This window comes from Sceloporus undulatus, chromosome 9, assembly GCF_019175285.1.
Source record: "Sceloporus undulatus isolate JIND9_A2432 ecotype Alabama chromosome 9, SceUnd_v1.1, whole genome shotgun sequence".
Classification (NCBI taxonomy): Eukaryota; Metazoa; Chordata; class Lepidosauria; order Squamata; family Phrynosomatidae; genus Sceloporus; species Sceloporus undulatus.
The window spans coordinates 7513711-7530173 of record NC_056530.1 but is presented as its reverse complement, the minus strand read 5'-3'; the positions used below and the strand labels follow the sequence as shown (position 1 = coordinate 7530173).

The 16463-nt window shown below is 44.2% G+C and overlaps 1 protein-coding gene across 1 annotated transcript in view; it reads left to right on the top strand.

The window, feature by feature from the left end:
• Positions 1-5738: 5738 nt before the first annotated feature.
• FABP3 (fatty acid binding protein 3) overlaps positions 5739-16463 on the top strand; it is an 18838-nt gene continuing 8113 nt past the window's right edge. Inside the window, exons 1-2 of the mRNA XM_042441213.1 lie at positions 5739-5878; positions 13437-13609. Coding sequence (XP_042297147.1) covers positions 5806-5878; positions 13437-13609 — 246 coding nt within the window. The 5' untranslated portion in view covers positions 5739-5805. The remainder of the gene's footprint in view (positions 5879-13436; positions 13610-16463) is intronic.

The window sequence follows — 16463 nt, the reverse complement described above, 5'->3', positions numbered from 1 at the left end:
TTATTATTATTATTATTATTATTATTATTATTATTATTATTATTATTATTGCAGTCAGTGGGATGGAGCTGCAGGATCCCTTCCTTCCTATATGCTTTTACTGTAACAAAATGAAAGCATTTTGTTCATAGATGTTCATTTGAATTCATATGTGTGTGTATGTGCACCTTCAAGTTGCCTATTGACTTATGGTGACTCCATGAATTTCATAGGGTTTTCAGAGGTGGTTTTGTCAGTTCCTTCCTGGTATTTGTTGTTGGTCTCCCATCCAAGTACTAAACAGTGCTGACCCTGCTTAGCTTCCAAGATCAGACAGGCTCTGGTGCCTTTAGGGCAATGGTACTCCAAAGCCTTACCCTTGGGACTCCCCTTTACATCTACATGTAGACTTTGCAACATCCCCCCCCCCCACTTGATGTAATATATAAATAAAAATATTCTGTTTATTTAATGTGCATATTTTCATTCACACATTCATGCATATTCATATTTTTACATTTTCTAAGAAAATAAATTAGTACAGCTTTATTTAAGTAAATTCAATGTTTGATTCAATGCACAGGTAAATTTTGCACATAAAAAGTTTGAGAAGAGGAAGAGGAGGACAGATAAAGGCCTCTAAGGCCTGTTACAGACAGCCAAAATAAAGCTGCTTCGAGTCACAGTGGAGGTATGGTGTTTCAATGATGCATAAGAGTCCAGAAGTCACACCAAAGCCACGCTCCAGACTGGAGCATGGCTTTGGTGCGGCTTCTGGACTCCTAGGACGCATGCATCATTGAAACACCATACCTCCACTGTGACTCAAAGCAGCTTTATTTTGGCTGTCTGTAACAGGCCTATGTCTCTCCCCCTCCTTGGGATCTTGCCCCACAATTTCAGAACCACTGCTTTAGGATATTTAATCCCACATGAATTCATCTGACTCTTAATTGGCCCTGGTCAATTCTGGAGAAATGAGCACAATATGCATGGAACAAAGTATCACGATGTAAAGGTTGTGGCTTTCTCCTCTCTCTCCTCTCCCCAACATTCATCCCAGATTTAAGCACTGGTTTTGCATTACCTTCAAACAAGGTTGGCAGATTTATTGTGGCATAGCCTTGCATGGAATGTTATCCTCAGTTGACCGATATATATTTACTCATGGATTTGGGGTGGAAAGGGAATGTAAACAACGATACAAAGAGGCAATGACACGCAAAAAGTTTTTTTTAAAAAAACACATAGAACAAACACACACCACCCAAAATACTCCAGTGTAGTTCATAGAGGTCAAACCACACATCCTCAGCTATGAAACTCATCCAGACTCCAACTCTGTATACAGTTACCTGGGAATAAACCTCATGGAATTCAGTGAAATTCATTGCACACACAGCTGCTCTCCCAAGATCACATGCACACATGGTCACTAAAGTCAATAGGTCTTGCTGTCCGTGGATGCTCACATCCGCAGATGGCAAGCCCATGGTTGGGGTGGGTGCACTGTATATAATGGCTGGAATCCTGTTGTTAGTTCCAAATAGAGTAAACTTATTGAATCAATTGCTGAATGGTAAGTCAACACATAGGTAATTCCAACTGATTCAACTGACTACTCTAGCCAGGGCTACCAATAGAATTTATGCCAGCCTTTCCTTTTTCATTGGTTTTTTTGTGACTACACAGTGGGGGAAGAACCATGTATAACCGTGTCTCCATAGGTCTTCACCCAAAAAGTGAAAGGGATAAAAAGTAGTAACTTTAAAAGAAGAAAAAGGAAAAAAAGCATATGTAACCACAAGTGAGGGATTATTTTTTATGTTTGTTAGACACAGTTTTATTCTACCTTTCCTCCAAAGTGTTCAAAGCAGCACATAGGATGCTCCCTTTCCTGATTTTTGTCTCACAACAACCCTGAAAAATAGGTTAAATTGAGAAATAGTACCTTGCCTGTAGTGATCTTTCTGGTTAAGTTCAGATTTAAACCTGGGTCGCTCAACTATTACAGCACAGTAACTAGCTTGCTGTTTTTACATTGTGTGCTTACAAGTAGTTTCCAATTTATAGTAACCCACACCACAGGGTTTTTTGGCAAGATTTGTTCAAAGGAGGTTGGCCTTTGCCTTCTTCTGAAACTGAGAGAATGTGGCTTGCTCAAAGTCACCAAGTGGGTTTACATGGTTGAGAGGGGGTTTGAGCCCTGGCCCTGAGTCATGGAGTTCCAAGGCTCAAACCACTACACCATGCTGCCTCATTTAATTAGCTACTTATACCTTATTGTATTACTTATTTGTGTTGGCAATGTAGCAAAGTACAATAATATCCAAAATCCACAAAACAGTGATATTGGGGTAACCAAAAAGCACAAAACACATATTGCAAGCTTTGAACGCTCCACTGGTTTCTTCATCAGGCAAACAGGTTTTAAAAACATATGTTGTTGTTAACTGCCCTTGAACCAGCCCTGACCCATGGCGACCCATGGATGAGGCATCTCCAAGACCCTCTGCCATCCACTGCTCTGCTTGGTTCCTACAGACTCCTGCCCATGATCTCCCCAACTGAGTCCATCCATCTGGTGTGTGGCTTACCTCTCATTCTTCTGCCCTCCACCATTCCAAGAACTCATGTCTTTTTGAGTGAATCATGCCTTTTCATGATGTGGCCAAAATACAACAGCCTCAGTTTCATCACCTTGACTTCCAGAGGGATTTCTTGTTTGATCTGTTCCAGTACCCATTTTGGCTGTCCATGGTATCCTCAGCACTCTTTTCCACCACATCTGAAATGAGTTGATTCTTTTCCTATCTGTTTTCTTCATTGTTCAGCTCTCACATGATGGGGAACACAATGGCTTGGACAATTCTGACTTTAGTGCTCAGTTGTGTGTCTTCACTCTTTAAGATCTTCGTTCATAGCTGCCCTTCAGATACCTAATCTTCTTATTTCTTGTTTGCAGTCCCCATTCTGATTGATTTTTGATCCTAGGTACATGAATTATTTAATTACTTCAATTTCTTCATTGTCTAGAATTGAATTTATGAGTTTCTTCCATGGTCATTTTGTTTTGCTTTGTTTATATTCAGCATTAAACCTGTCTTTGCACTTTCATATTTGATCTTCTTGAGTAATTGTTCCCAGTCTGTGATGTTATCCACTAGTGATGTGGTATCATTCATATATCTTAAACAGTTGACATTTCTTCCTCCTGTCTTCACTCCTTCTTCTGGAGTTTATCAGACAAGGGAAATTGGAAGTATAATCCAATGGCAATCCGAATGCAATCATGGGGTTTCACGTTATCACGTGACAGACCACCACACACAATTTTGGGCAATGGGAAGTCAGTCCGAATGCAATCATGGGGTTTCATGTTATTGTGTGATAGACTACCACATTCAATTTCGGGCAACGGGAAGTCAGTCCGAATGCAATCATGGGGTTTAACATTATTGTGTGATAGACTACCACATGCAATTTCGGGCAACGGGAAGTCAGTCCGAATGCAATCATGGGGTTTCATGTTATTGTGTGATAGACTACCACATGCAATTTCGGGCAACGGGAAGTCAGTCTGAATGCAATCATGGGGTTTCACGTTATTGCATGAGGCATGATCACACACAAATTCGGGAAATGGCAAGCTATTTTTGGGCCATGGGAAGTCAGTTCGAACGCAATTCGAATTCACGTTAATTCGCTGAACTAGAGAATTCACATGAATGCATTCCGGCTCCAGTTTCTTTTCATTTGAAATTAATAGAAATTCCTGTGCTAAACTCCAGAGTGAGCTCCTGTCACTAGTCCCAGCTTCTGCCAACCTTGCAGTTTGAAAGCATGTAAAAGTGCAAGTAGATAAATAGGTACCACTTTGGTGGGAAGGTACCAGTGTTCTTTGCAGCCCTGCTGGCCACGTGATCACAGAATTATCTTTGACAACGCTGATTCTTTGGCTTAGTAATGGAGATGAGCACCATTCCATACAGTTGGACACAACGTGACAACTTTGTTAAGGGGGAAACCTTTGCCTTTTTTCAAAATTAGTGCCTAAAAAGGAGCAACTTTGGCACCAATTGGACCTGGAGGGGAGGATGTTGCATAACTCAGGTGCCACAGCAGAGAAGGTTCAAACCCAATTGTTGCAAGATGTAAGTGGTCTAACATTGCCTTTCTCAAGTCACATTACCACTATAAAAACGATGGGGTTTTCCAAGTTTTCATGTTTTTTGAGTATTTTTTAGCAACCGCCAATTCCGAATGGCTAAAGCTGGCTGACTCTATAAGGACCCCCCCCTTTATTTGAATTTTAACATAATTTTACAAAAGGAAATAAAAAAGAATGATTAAAATTATACAGACTCTTACAATGATAAAACAATGGTATAAAAAGTTTCACATCGTGCAAAAACATCTGTTATTAAAGTTTTATACAATTCACTTTCTTTGAAACAGATCAGACCTTAAAGGCATTTTTGGCCATTTTGGGGGGCGGGAAGTGAAATAATTCCCCATAAACAGAAAGACTTTTCATTACCCAATGGGAAGGTTTAAATCAGGGGTAGGCAACCTGTGGCCTGCGGGCCGGATGTGGCCCGGCAAGGCCTTGGGACCGGCCCCAGCCCAGTCCTGCCGCCGATTGCCGCCGGAGCCTTTGGCCTCTCGCGTGAGGGCATGGGGCCTTTGGCCTATCAGGAGGAGGCGGGCAAGGGGGGGCAAGCGGCAGGCAAGGGGGGCAATTGTCTATAGAAGCCTCAGAAACATGCATTTATATTTTAAAAAAAATTAAATCAGCAAATTTTTTGTGTGTCCTCCATTTTTTTAAAAAAGTGTCCTCCATTTGAAATTTTTGTCCTACATTTGTCCCGGTTTATTTATTTAATTAATTGGTTTTTTAGAATATTTAATTATTTATTTTTTGGCTTTGGACCCCCAGTTATCTGAGGGACAGCAACCCGGCCCCCGGCTCAAAAAGGTTGCCTACCCCTGGGTTAAATCTTCAGAAATTCCCCATACATTTTATATACCCAGAAATTACCTGGAAAGGCTTTTTATTACCCCCCCCCCCAAAAAAAAAAACAGGGAATTCCCTGGAAATTGGCAAGACTGCTCCTGGGGGACCTTGCCAAGGCCCTTCTGAAATCCAGATGGGCCATTCATCCACAGCACTCCCCAGCCCTGTTTAAATACTTGAAGGGATGTCATATTGAGGAGGGAGCAAGCTTGTTTTCTGCTGCTCCAGGGAACAGGACCCAATGGAGCAATGGATGCAAGCTGCAGGGAAAGAGATCCCAGCTCAACATTAGGAGGAACTTCCTGAGAGTAAGGCCTGTTCGACAGTGGAACACACTCCTTCCTTGGAGTGTAGTGGAGTCTCCTTCCTTGGAGGTCTTTAAGCAGAGGCTGGATGGCCATCTGTCAATAGGGATGCTTTGATGGAGAGCTCCTGCATGGCAGAAGGGGGTTGGCCTGGATCAGGGCCCTGATTCTATCTGCCAGTTTGAAGAGGAGCCACTGCTGAGCTTGGTCTGGAAGACTGGGTCAGAGGAGGGAGGGAGGGCCCTGGGCAGCAGCAGCAGCAGCAGCAGCAGCAGCCTTCTCTGCTGGACAGCTGCACCTGCGAGAGACAGAGCGAGAGAGAGGAGCCTGGCTGGCTGTGGCTCGTGCTTTTCCATCTTGTGACGTCTTCGTCGCAGCTGCTATTTAAAGCCAGCCCCGCCTGCAAGAAGAAGAAGAGCATTCAGCAGCAGCAGCAGCAGCAGCAGCAGCAGCGACGACCCAGGGAGCCTCGCCCGCCTGCCTGCCTTCCTCCCTCGTGGCGCCATGGCCCAAGCCTTCGCCGGCACCTGGAACCTGGTCGAGAGCAACGCCTTCGACGAATACATGAAGGCCATCGGTGAGAGCCAGGCAGGGATGCCTGCCTTATGATTCCAGGGAGAGCAGGCTCTGCTTAGCCGAAGGGGGACCGGGGAGGGGGTCTGGTCTGCAATCCTTGGTTGCATCCACACTGGAGGAATAACCCGGTTTGGCATCGGTTTAACTTGTTGTCTGGCTCAAGGCTATGGGATTCTGGGAGTTGGAGTATGTTGTGGGGCCCCAGCACATACTCCAACTCCCAGAGAATCCCATAGCCTTGAGCCAGACAAGTTAAACCGATGCCAAACCGGGTTATTCCTGCAGTGTGGATGCAGTTGTAGATCATCCCATCCGCCAGGGCTCTGCAGTCTCCGTCCCCAGAGGTCCGATTTGCAAGCTCTGTAGGTCTGACAGTCTGCGATCCCTTATTATCCCTGATCTGCAAGCTCTACAGTGGGTCTGCAGTCCCTAAACTCTCCCTAGGGCTCCGATCTGCAGGGGATGCAGTCTGCCCTCGGGATCTGGTCTGCAATCTCGGCCCCCGATCTGCAGTTGTCTGCAATCTGTCAACCCTCCCTGAGGCTTGGCTTTGCAGCCTCTGTCTGCCTCATAGCTTTGTCTCTGCCTTGCAATGGCTGGGCCCTCCCTCTCTCTGCAAAAGGACCTTGCAGCAGCCTCGAGCCTCCACTGGAAGCAAAGCCCTAGATCCCTGCTTTTTCAGACCGTGACTCCCATCATCCCCCACCCCGATCCTCTCCTTGGCAGAATGGGAGTTGTAGTCCCACCTACCAAGGTCTCCCCGACCCCACCCAGTGCATCTCACCCAGCCTTCCTTCCTTCCTTCCTTCCTTCCTCTCTCTCTCCCCCTCTCTCTCGGAGCAATGCCAAGCCTCGTGGCTGAAGGGCACAAAGCTGGGCGGAGGCTGGCATTTGGTCCCTTGGCATCGGGATCCGGACAAGGGCACCTCCTGGCCAAAGGGATCGGGGGGGGGGGTCTTATTTATTTATTTATTTCATTTTCTTTTCAGAAACCCTAGCCAAAGCAGGAGTGGGGAAAAGGCCACTTTTACTCTTCAGATTGCAGCCTGGGAGGGCTCCTTGAGAGGATGCATCTGCACTGGAGAAATAAGGTGGTTTGATCCCGCTTGAACTGTCATGGCTGCAGGAGATGGCATTCTGAGAAGTGTCATTTGTAGCCATGGCAGTTCAAGTGGTGTCAAACTGCATTATTTCTCCAGTGCGGATGCAGCCCACTGCATGGCATTGCAAGTTTTGGCTCTGTCCGAACGAAGCCATCGAGTCGGTTTAGTCTCAGGAATCAGGTTCCAAACAGAGAAGGCTCCATGTCTCCCCCAAAGGATAGTTCCCAGAATCCCCGAGCATTGAGCCAGGGCAATTGCAGCCCTCTCTATCTGGATTCGTGCAGCAGGGTCCCTTGGACCTCAGTCTGGCAAGGGATCTGGCAACACCCTTGGAGATGAAAAAGAGGGACATTGGTAGCTGGAGCTTTGGGAGCCAACTTCTTCAGAGGTGTTTATGTGGTGGCACAACGATTCCCAGAATTCCATTGCCTGAATCATAGAATTGTAGAGTTGGAAGAGAACCCCAAGGGCTACCCAGTCCAACCCCATTCTGCCATGCAGGAACTCTCACCCCCAACAAATGGCCATCCAGCCTCTGTTTAAAGACCTCCAGGGAAGGAGACTCCACCATAGGCTAAGTTAGTCCAAGGGAGGAGTGTGTTCCTCTGTCAAACAGCCCTTACTCTCAGGAAGTTCTTCCTAATGTTGAGCTGTAATCTCTTTTCCTGTAGTTTGCATCCATTGTTCCGGGTCTTGTTCTCTGGAGGAGCAGAAAACAAGCTTGCTCCCTCCTCAATATGACATCCCTTCAAATACTTAAACAGGGCTATCATATCACCTTTTAACCTTCTCTTCTCCAGGCTAAACATCCCCAAATCCCTGAGTCTTTCCTCATAGGACATGGTTTCCAGACCCTTCACCATTTTAGTTGCCCTCCTTTGGACACATGGCTCCAGTTTCTCAATGTCCTTTTTGAATTGTGGTTCCCAGAACTGGACACAATATTCCAGGTGGGCCTGACCAGAGCAGAATAGAGTGGCACTATTACTTCCCTTGATCTAGGACACTATACATCTATTCATGCAGCCTGGATTTGTATTGGCCTTTTTAGCTGCTGTGTCATACTGTTGACTCATGTTCAACTTGTAGTCTGCTAGAACTAGCTCCCATTCATGCATAGTCTCGGAGCCATGGCAGTTCAAATGGTATCAAACCAGATTATTTCTCCAGTGCAGATGCAACCACCAACCCAGTTGGACTCCCTTCCTACCAAAGATGTGCATCAAGGACCATCCTGGCCATCCTGCTGCAGTTGGTGGTGCCCAGACCTTCTTCTTCTGGGGTCTACAGCCAACCTGGGAAGGGGCCAGGGAGCCCAAGGAGGCAGGGAGCACCCCTTTCCCTTCAGTAGCAGGAGATGGCTGTGATGGCTGACCCCCAGCAAGTGCTCTTCCCCTTCCCAGGCTGGGCATGGCTTCCCTGGGATGTGTCCTGGGCAGAACAGGGTGACCAGATCTCCCAAGAACCAAAGCAAAGGAGGACAAGGCATTGTGAAATGTAGGCTGCTCAAAAATAAACAGACATTACCAAAATATGAAGGTAAAAACAGGCTGCATCTGCACTGCGCAAATAATCCAGTTTGACACCAGCCATGGCTCAAAGCTATGGAATTCAGAGGATGGTAGTTAGAATCATAGAGTTGGAAGAGATCGCAAGGGCCATCCAGTCCAACCCCCCTGCCATGCAGGAAATCTAAATCAAAGCATCCCCGACAGATAGAGAAGGCAAAAGGTCTCACAAAGCCACACTTCCCAGAATTCCATAGCACTGAGCTATGGCAGCACAAGTGCGGTCAGACGGGATTAGGTCAAGTGGGGTCAAATAGGATGCAGCCACAGAAATATAGATTTAGTTCAATGGTTACAGCTATATTACCTATATGGTATTTTATTGTTCCTCAGAGAGACAACTCCAGCTCTGGAGTCTGGTCTGCTGCTGCTCCTAGGGGAAAAAGAACTTGAGAAAGATCCATCCTATCCCTGTGTTTGCAACTAGGACAAGGCTAAAAAGTAGACACATTTCTCCAAGGAGAACGAGAAAGTGGTGTTACTCAATGGGCTTCTTAGTCATGCTCAAAATGCAGGACATTCTGGAATTCCTCCTGGACAGAAGATTGAAATGTAGGGTGTGTCCTGACAAAAAGGAGACTATCTGGTAATCCTAGGCCGGAACAAGCCAGCTCCAACTCTTTCTGTCTCTTGCAAAGGAGAACCGAAGGACCAGTTTTTCCAGCAGTTGTAGTAGTCATATTTTATGAATGTGTATTCGCTGCTTCCAAGTAGCCTGTGGATTTATGGCCACCCTATGAATTTCATAGGATTTTCTTAGGCAAGTCATACAGTATTCAGCAGAGGTATTACAAGTTCTTTTCTCTGAGATACATTGTCTCTGTGTACAAAGATTATTGTGCAGAAAACAGTGCAGGAAAGGCTGTTTTCTACCGAAATCAGCCATATTTGAACTTGGCACAGTGTCACCATTTGCTTTATTTTCTGTGTAGAAATAGTATGTTCTGCACAGAAAGGGCTGCAAAACAACCACATCCAAATTTTGCACAGAAAAGTCCTGAACTGCAGAGATTCTTGTCCAGGATGCTTCTCATCGGGGTTTCTCAACACTCAAAAAATGTTTGGGTTTTTTTCCCCAGCCAATTTTTGAATATTTCCAAATATTCTTTCTATCCTTCTCAGGCAAGTTGGTGTGCAGGACTGGCAATATTTTCCCTTCCAGTGCACCAGGAACCAACACTAAATTGGGGCCCATTGGGTGCAATTTTCTTTTCTAAAACCTTACCAGGGACTGGCAGCCAATGACTCAGGGACCAGCCCCAGACCTGGGACCTACAACTTTGAGTAATACTTTTGTAGGAGACTTTGCCTACCTTGCCCAGTCTTTTTGACTGGAACGAGTCTCAAGAGCAGTCTTTCCCATCACCTGCTCCTAGAAATCTGTGTAGCTGGTGATACTGGGAACTGAACCAGAGACCTGACAAGCACTTCCATCTTTGAGGAAACTGTGGCCTATCCTCAAAATCCTTTGTATCCTCATAGTCTGAGCTTCCTCAGATGTTTAGAATGGAAATGAGCATCCCATTTTAAAAGTAAAACTGGCCCAAGGCAGGCCTGTTACAGACTGCCAAAATAAAGCTGCTTCGGGTCTCTTTGGAGGTATGTTGTTTAAATGATGCATGCATCCTAAGAATCCGGAAGCTGCACCAAAGCTGCGCTCTTAGGAATGGAGTGTGGCTTTGGCACGACCTCCGGACTCTTAGGACCCATGCATCATTTAAATAGCATACCTCCAAAGAGACCCGAAGCAGCTTTATTTTGGCAGTCTGTAACAGGCCTAAGTAATGCAAAATTCATATACCCAGTTCCTAAACAGCTGGTAGTTCTCATCTTTGGGAAGTGGAAAGCAGATCCATCTATCATCCATCCCATTCTGAAAGTACAGTACACTTCTAATACATACTTATTATATTATCTCTTGACCTGTCTTTCCTCCTGTGATCTCAGACTGATATCCTTATACACATACACTTTATCTTCACAACCATCTGGTGAGGTAGATACAGTTGAGGAATTGGTCAAGAGTCACCCTGTAATCATTTATGACAGGGGAAATTTGAATCCTAATCTGAAATTTGAATCTGCATGGCTGTTGGCTGAGACAAACAGATGGATTGCTGCTGGCTGTAGGGTTTGATCTTATGTTGGGTTCTTGAGTGCACAGTGTTTTCCCAAGCACAGCTGTGGAGAACCAATGGAGCAAGTGATTCTCATGTGATATTTTGGCCAATAGACAAAACTTCATTTAAACAAAAGCAACAAAATGTGGGCAAGTCCACTCCGAAGGAATCCAAGTGGCGTGAATGAGGCCTGCTTCTCTACCTGCCACACCTTCTGTTCAAGACAAAACCCAGGCCCCCAAATCCTGCTTGGCAGGCTGTTGTTTGCACTTTATCATATGTAAACACTTGAGGGTCATTAGGAGTCCTCTCCATTGAATGGCAGAAGAAGGCCACTTTCTTCAGAACTAATTCCAGAGGCCTGAGCTCCTGCTCTCCCAAACCCCACCTTTAGTCTAACCCAGCTTTTTAAACATTTAAATATTTCAAAATCACCGTGCTAGGCAAACCCACCCCACAAAAAACTCCCAAGACAAGCATAACTGTTAAATTGCAGTGTCAGTAGTACCATAATTTATAACAGAATGTGGAGGTGATTATTAACATATAACAATTATTAACTAGTAACTGGTTACTAGTAATAAGTTTTGTTTTCCCAGCAACAAGTGTATTAGAACTTGGTCCAAACAAGTCCAGATAGGTGAACTCAACCGCTGATCAGACTAGTAATAACACACCTTAAATCTAAAGAAAATGATCTGTAATTCCAGACCTTCCCACATGCCCATCCCTGTTCAGGGCTGTCTGAAATGACAGATCTTCATAGCATGTTTGAAAACAAACTGACAGGGCCAGACTGTGAAAAGGAGGTCAACAAAGTAATGGGTAGGGGTCTTCTTTTTTTCTATTCCTGGTTTCTCTTATTGGGGTGGACAGTTTAACCAAATAGCTTTGCAAGCACATCCCAAGAACCTTGCTGAATCAGACTAAAGGTCCCTCTACCCCAGTAGCCTATAGCCTTCTCAGACCTAGTGGAGCCTACATATAGCTCAAGCACACATTGGAAAAATCATTTTGAATCATCTTTTCACACCATGGTTGGGGAACAAGTGCCCTTCCAGGAGATATTGAATTGTAACTTCCCACCACAGGCTGTGGTCCAATATTTGAAAGGCCAAGGGTTGCCAATCCCATGGCCCCTGGATATCAGGGAGGTGAGAGTTCAGCAGCTCTCCAGATAATGGCTAGGGCTGTTGGAAGATATAATAATAATATATTTATATTTCCCGTCTCTCCCTACAGATCGAGGTGGGATTACAAGTGGATAAAATACAATAAACAATAAAAGCACAATACAAATAGTCTACAATGGTAATTCCAATAAAAACATTAACCCTCCCATAATACAATAACAAATTAAAAATAAATTTTCTCCTAATCGCCGTCAATGAGTTGGAACATTGGAATGGATGGGATTATTTTATACAGGGTCAGATGGGATGGCCTGCTGGAAGAGATCCATCTTAAGAGCTTTCTTAAAAGCATCTAAAGTGGTAATAAGACCGATCTCCTCCAGCAGATCATTTAGTGCAACAATATTTGGAGGGCCACATTATTTCCATTCCCTGCCCTCATCGTACCCTGCCCTGCCTTCATACCATAAGTCAGACTGTGACCCCATCATGGACATCAATGAAAAGTATTCAGTGGTTCCCAATTCATGTATCATCCCACAGACTGTTATATGACACCTCACAGCGTCCAAAAATATATGGGCAATGATGATTGGATCTGAAAAGCAAAAAGTATACAGTGATATCTTCTAGCAGTATTTACTAGACATCCATGTTATGGACATCTGATTTAAACTGATATAATATTGTCACTAAAATCAGTTCTGATGGATGTTGCATGCCCCAAACTGAAAGCAATTCCTTCTATTCCTTCCACGGGGCCTACTGTCACTGAGGCCTTTTGGTCTTGATGCTTAATGGGGAAGTGCACAATGTCAATTATTGTGTATTTTACTGTCAAGACTAGCCATACGTAGGGGGAAAAGAGATGATGCTAAGGAATGCAATCAAATGAAAAGCCAAAAAGACCACTTCATCTAGAAGTGGAGGGTCTCCATATATCTAAGAGGGGGAAAACAGCATTCCAGATCCTTAGAGAGCCATAGAGAAGATATCTTCTTCAGAAAGTTACTGTCTGGGCAAGAAATTCAGTGAAGGTAGTAACCGGGGGAGGCAGAACTAGCATCCCTGCTCCTTGGGTGTTTATTTTAATCTCCATTCATCATGTCTGAATAGGGCTAAACTTTCACTTCACTACAATATAGGTGGCCTAGTGTGAGCCAGTTGTTTCAGTTTACGGTAACCATAATCCCAGATTATCCTGGTTGGAGCAGATGGGAGTTGTAGTCCATAATATCTGGAGAGCACTAAGTAGCCTGCTTCTGCTGTAGTATATTGGGTCAAAGAAAGTATGTAGACCATACCTCCCAAACACCCAGGCATACTTCCAGAGTTACTATATGAGACTGGAATAAAAGCAAAGGCATATTACGAGAAGTGATGGTGGAGGAGGAGAAATGTTGGATTGCTTGGCAAGTTTGTGCAGCTTCATTTCTGGCAGGTCATGCATGAGTGTTTCTAGATCTCAAAATCAGCAGAGAAGTATGTTAGGAGGAGGATTTTTGATCTGGTTATTCAGGGTATTGAAACAGATCCCCCAATAATTAACTTCAGCAGTAAAATATTCCTTTTTATCGCTCAGTTTTTAGGCTGCTTATGACTTAATGAGTTATGTTTTTATTTCTTCTCTGGCAGGTGTGGGTTTTGCCACAAGACAGATTGCGAACATGACCAAACCTACCACCATTATTGAAGTAGATGGGGACAAGATCACCATCAAGACTCAGAGTACCTTCAAGAGCACAGAGATTAACTTTAAATTGGCAGAAGAATTTGATGAAACAACAGCAGATGACAGACATGTCAAGGTAAGCGTTGAAGGCATTGACTGCCATGCTAGAGTCTGTCAGATGCTACCAATGTGCTGGACATGAAGACATGCTTTATACAGGCCAAGCTGTTTCCCCATTTAGCCCTTTATTGTGTAGGCCAACCAGCAGCAGCTTTCTCGGGCAGAGATTTCCCCTATCATCTGCTCTCTGTTTTGTTTTAAAGCTGTATATTCTGAGGACTGAACCTAGAATTTTCTGCATGCAAAGTATATAGTTTACTATCATGTTATGCACTGTACCCATGTTATCCACTGTACCCAGTGCATGTTATACACTGCTAGATTATTTATAGGGAATAGAAACTCAAGTTTTATGCATTGAATTTGCTTGCCCACAATTTAAGTACATAAGTGCTCTCAGCATTGCTCACAATCTATTAAAAATTCCAAACAAACTAAAGTTAGACTAAAAATCATAACACAACTCAACAGATTTAAGCATGGCTTCTCAGTAACATCAGGTTTTTAGTCTTTAATGCCAAAGTCACAGTAGAATAGGTATTTAGAAGACCTCAGTGGGAAAGATTTCTGCAGGTGGGGTGCCACAACTAAGAGGGCCCTCTCCATCTCCCTGCCTTATCTTAGAAGACAAGAGACCTAGAATAATATAGAACAGGGCTGTTAATTAGCTGTTCTCTTCCTGTCTTCCAGTGAATTCAAGACTGTATGTATGACTCTTTTCTTCCTTGTCTTTCTAACAACAGTCCTATCAGTGGTTCAGGCTGATGGAATATTCATGTCTCAGTGGGTTACATGACTCAGTGTGGACAGTGTGTGTGCATGTACCTTCAAGTTGTCTGTTGAGTTGTGATGACCCTATAAGGGTATTGTTAGGCAAGGAATACTCAAAAGTGATTATGCCAGTTCCTTTCTCTGAAATATAGCCTACAGCACCAAGTATTCATTGGTGGTCTCTCATCCACCTGACATAGTTTCCAAAATCAGACAGGATCTGCTGCCTTTAGGATATTTGGAACCAGTGGCATCACTAGGGTTGGTGTCATGTGGTGCGGTGGCTTGTGGTGCTACCGCCTTGTTGACCTGCTCCCATACCATACCCATAGAGAATCCTCAGTAATGTTTTTGTACTAATTCGCTTATCAATCTTAATTCCCATAAATCACTGAATGAAATGGTAATCAGTGGCGTTCTTGCTCCAGGTGACAACCGATGTGGGGGGCGGGGCTTCTGACCCCAGATTTCTGGCAGGGCTTCTGGCCCTACACTTCTGGTGGGGTTTCCGGGGCCCCAAGCAGCACCTGGGTAGGACTGGGGAGAGCTGGCACAGCCCTCAGAGCAGTCGGGCAGAGCCTAAGAGCATCCACACTGGTTGAAGCAGCACCAATGTGGCACCAAGAGCACCCTGGCAGGGCTTAGGAGCACCTGGGCATGGCATAAGAGTGCCCAGGCGGGGCCTAGGAGCGCCAGCACAGGCCAAAGCATCTGACCTGGCGTCACCCCCCTCTTTTGGGGTGTCACCCTCCCTTCTGGGTCATCACCCTATGGGGCTCACATACACATACACATACTCACCCGTGACACTCCTGATGGTGATAACTGTGACATAAACAACTAGCAACTTTAAAATTATACCTTTCAATTACAGTATCATATGCGCAGAATAAATGTGTTTACATATATATCGTTTAATGCAGTTAAAGTGAAAATTTGGCAAAATGTGATGTTTTTAAACAAAATTTTCAAAAAATTATTTTTTAAAAAAATTAATTAAATTTTAACATTTGATTTTTTTTAAAAAATACTAGGGCCTCTCGTTTCTCCTTCCACTGAGCCTCACCCTACTCACACCATCTTTCCAGCATTTTAAAGAGATACAGGCAAATGCCACAGTCCATTTCTAACAAAATACAGGTGTTTGTGGTGTCACCTGGTGTCGTCCACACCTCTCTAGGGATGCCACTGTTTAGAACCTGGATTTTCCAGGTAAACACTCTCCCTGTTGTGTCAGTGGCCTCAAGGATATGATTTGCATCCTCACCTCTGCTAGATTACATTGAACCATCCATCCACCCAGACCATTTTAATATGCAGATTCTTTCAAGAGATTTTGTTTGTAGCACCTGTAAACTAGGTTGCCAGCCCAGCAGCATCCCAGACCCACAGATTTTAGAGCCAAATTTGGAGAGTCAGGGATGGCTCTTGGTGCTGTCATTAAGCACGATTAGTTAAAATTGCTCAGAGCCTTTAATTCAAATAATAAGTGTCACATCTAGGATATGAAAACAAACTTATCTGTTTGGAAAATGTTTTCCACGCTGTGAATTGAACAGGGAAAAAAAACATCACATTTTCCCCAGCTCTGTTTTTAACACCTTCACAAATACTGTAGTCCAATCAAATAATTTCCCAGGCTTGGTTCTAGGCAGTAAAAAGTCTATGGTACCTGCTGAAAAGCAAAGGGCCAAAACCACAGATACATGTAATTTTCTCGGCAAAACTCTCACCCTGAGATTCCTCCCCTTTGCCTCAAAGATCAGAGAAGAAGGGCCAGGCCCTGAGATCTAGTAAATGTACCTGCAAAAAAGCTTCTGCATCTGAACAAAGGACCATATGTTATCTGTGGCTTTTCTATAAAGCAGGATATAGATAAAGCTATTCTGATTCCAGCTCTCAGAAACTCCTAACCAGCATGGCCAGTGACAACATCTAGAGACTTTATCCTTGTTTAGAGCAGAGCAGGACAAAATAATTGTATTGCTTCGATTGCCTGCTCCTGCTTTATCCAGTGGAATTTATTCTTGAGTACACATGCAAAGGCTTGCACTGATAAAAATGCTAATTTAGGAGTACTGGATTCCTGCTCATAAAAA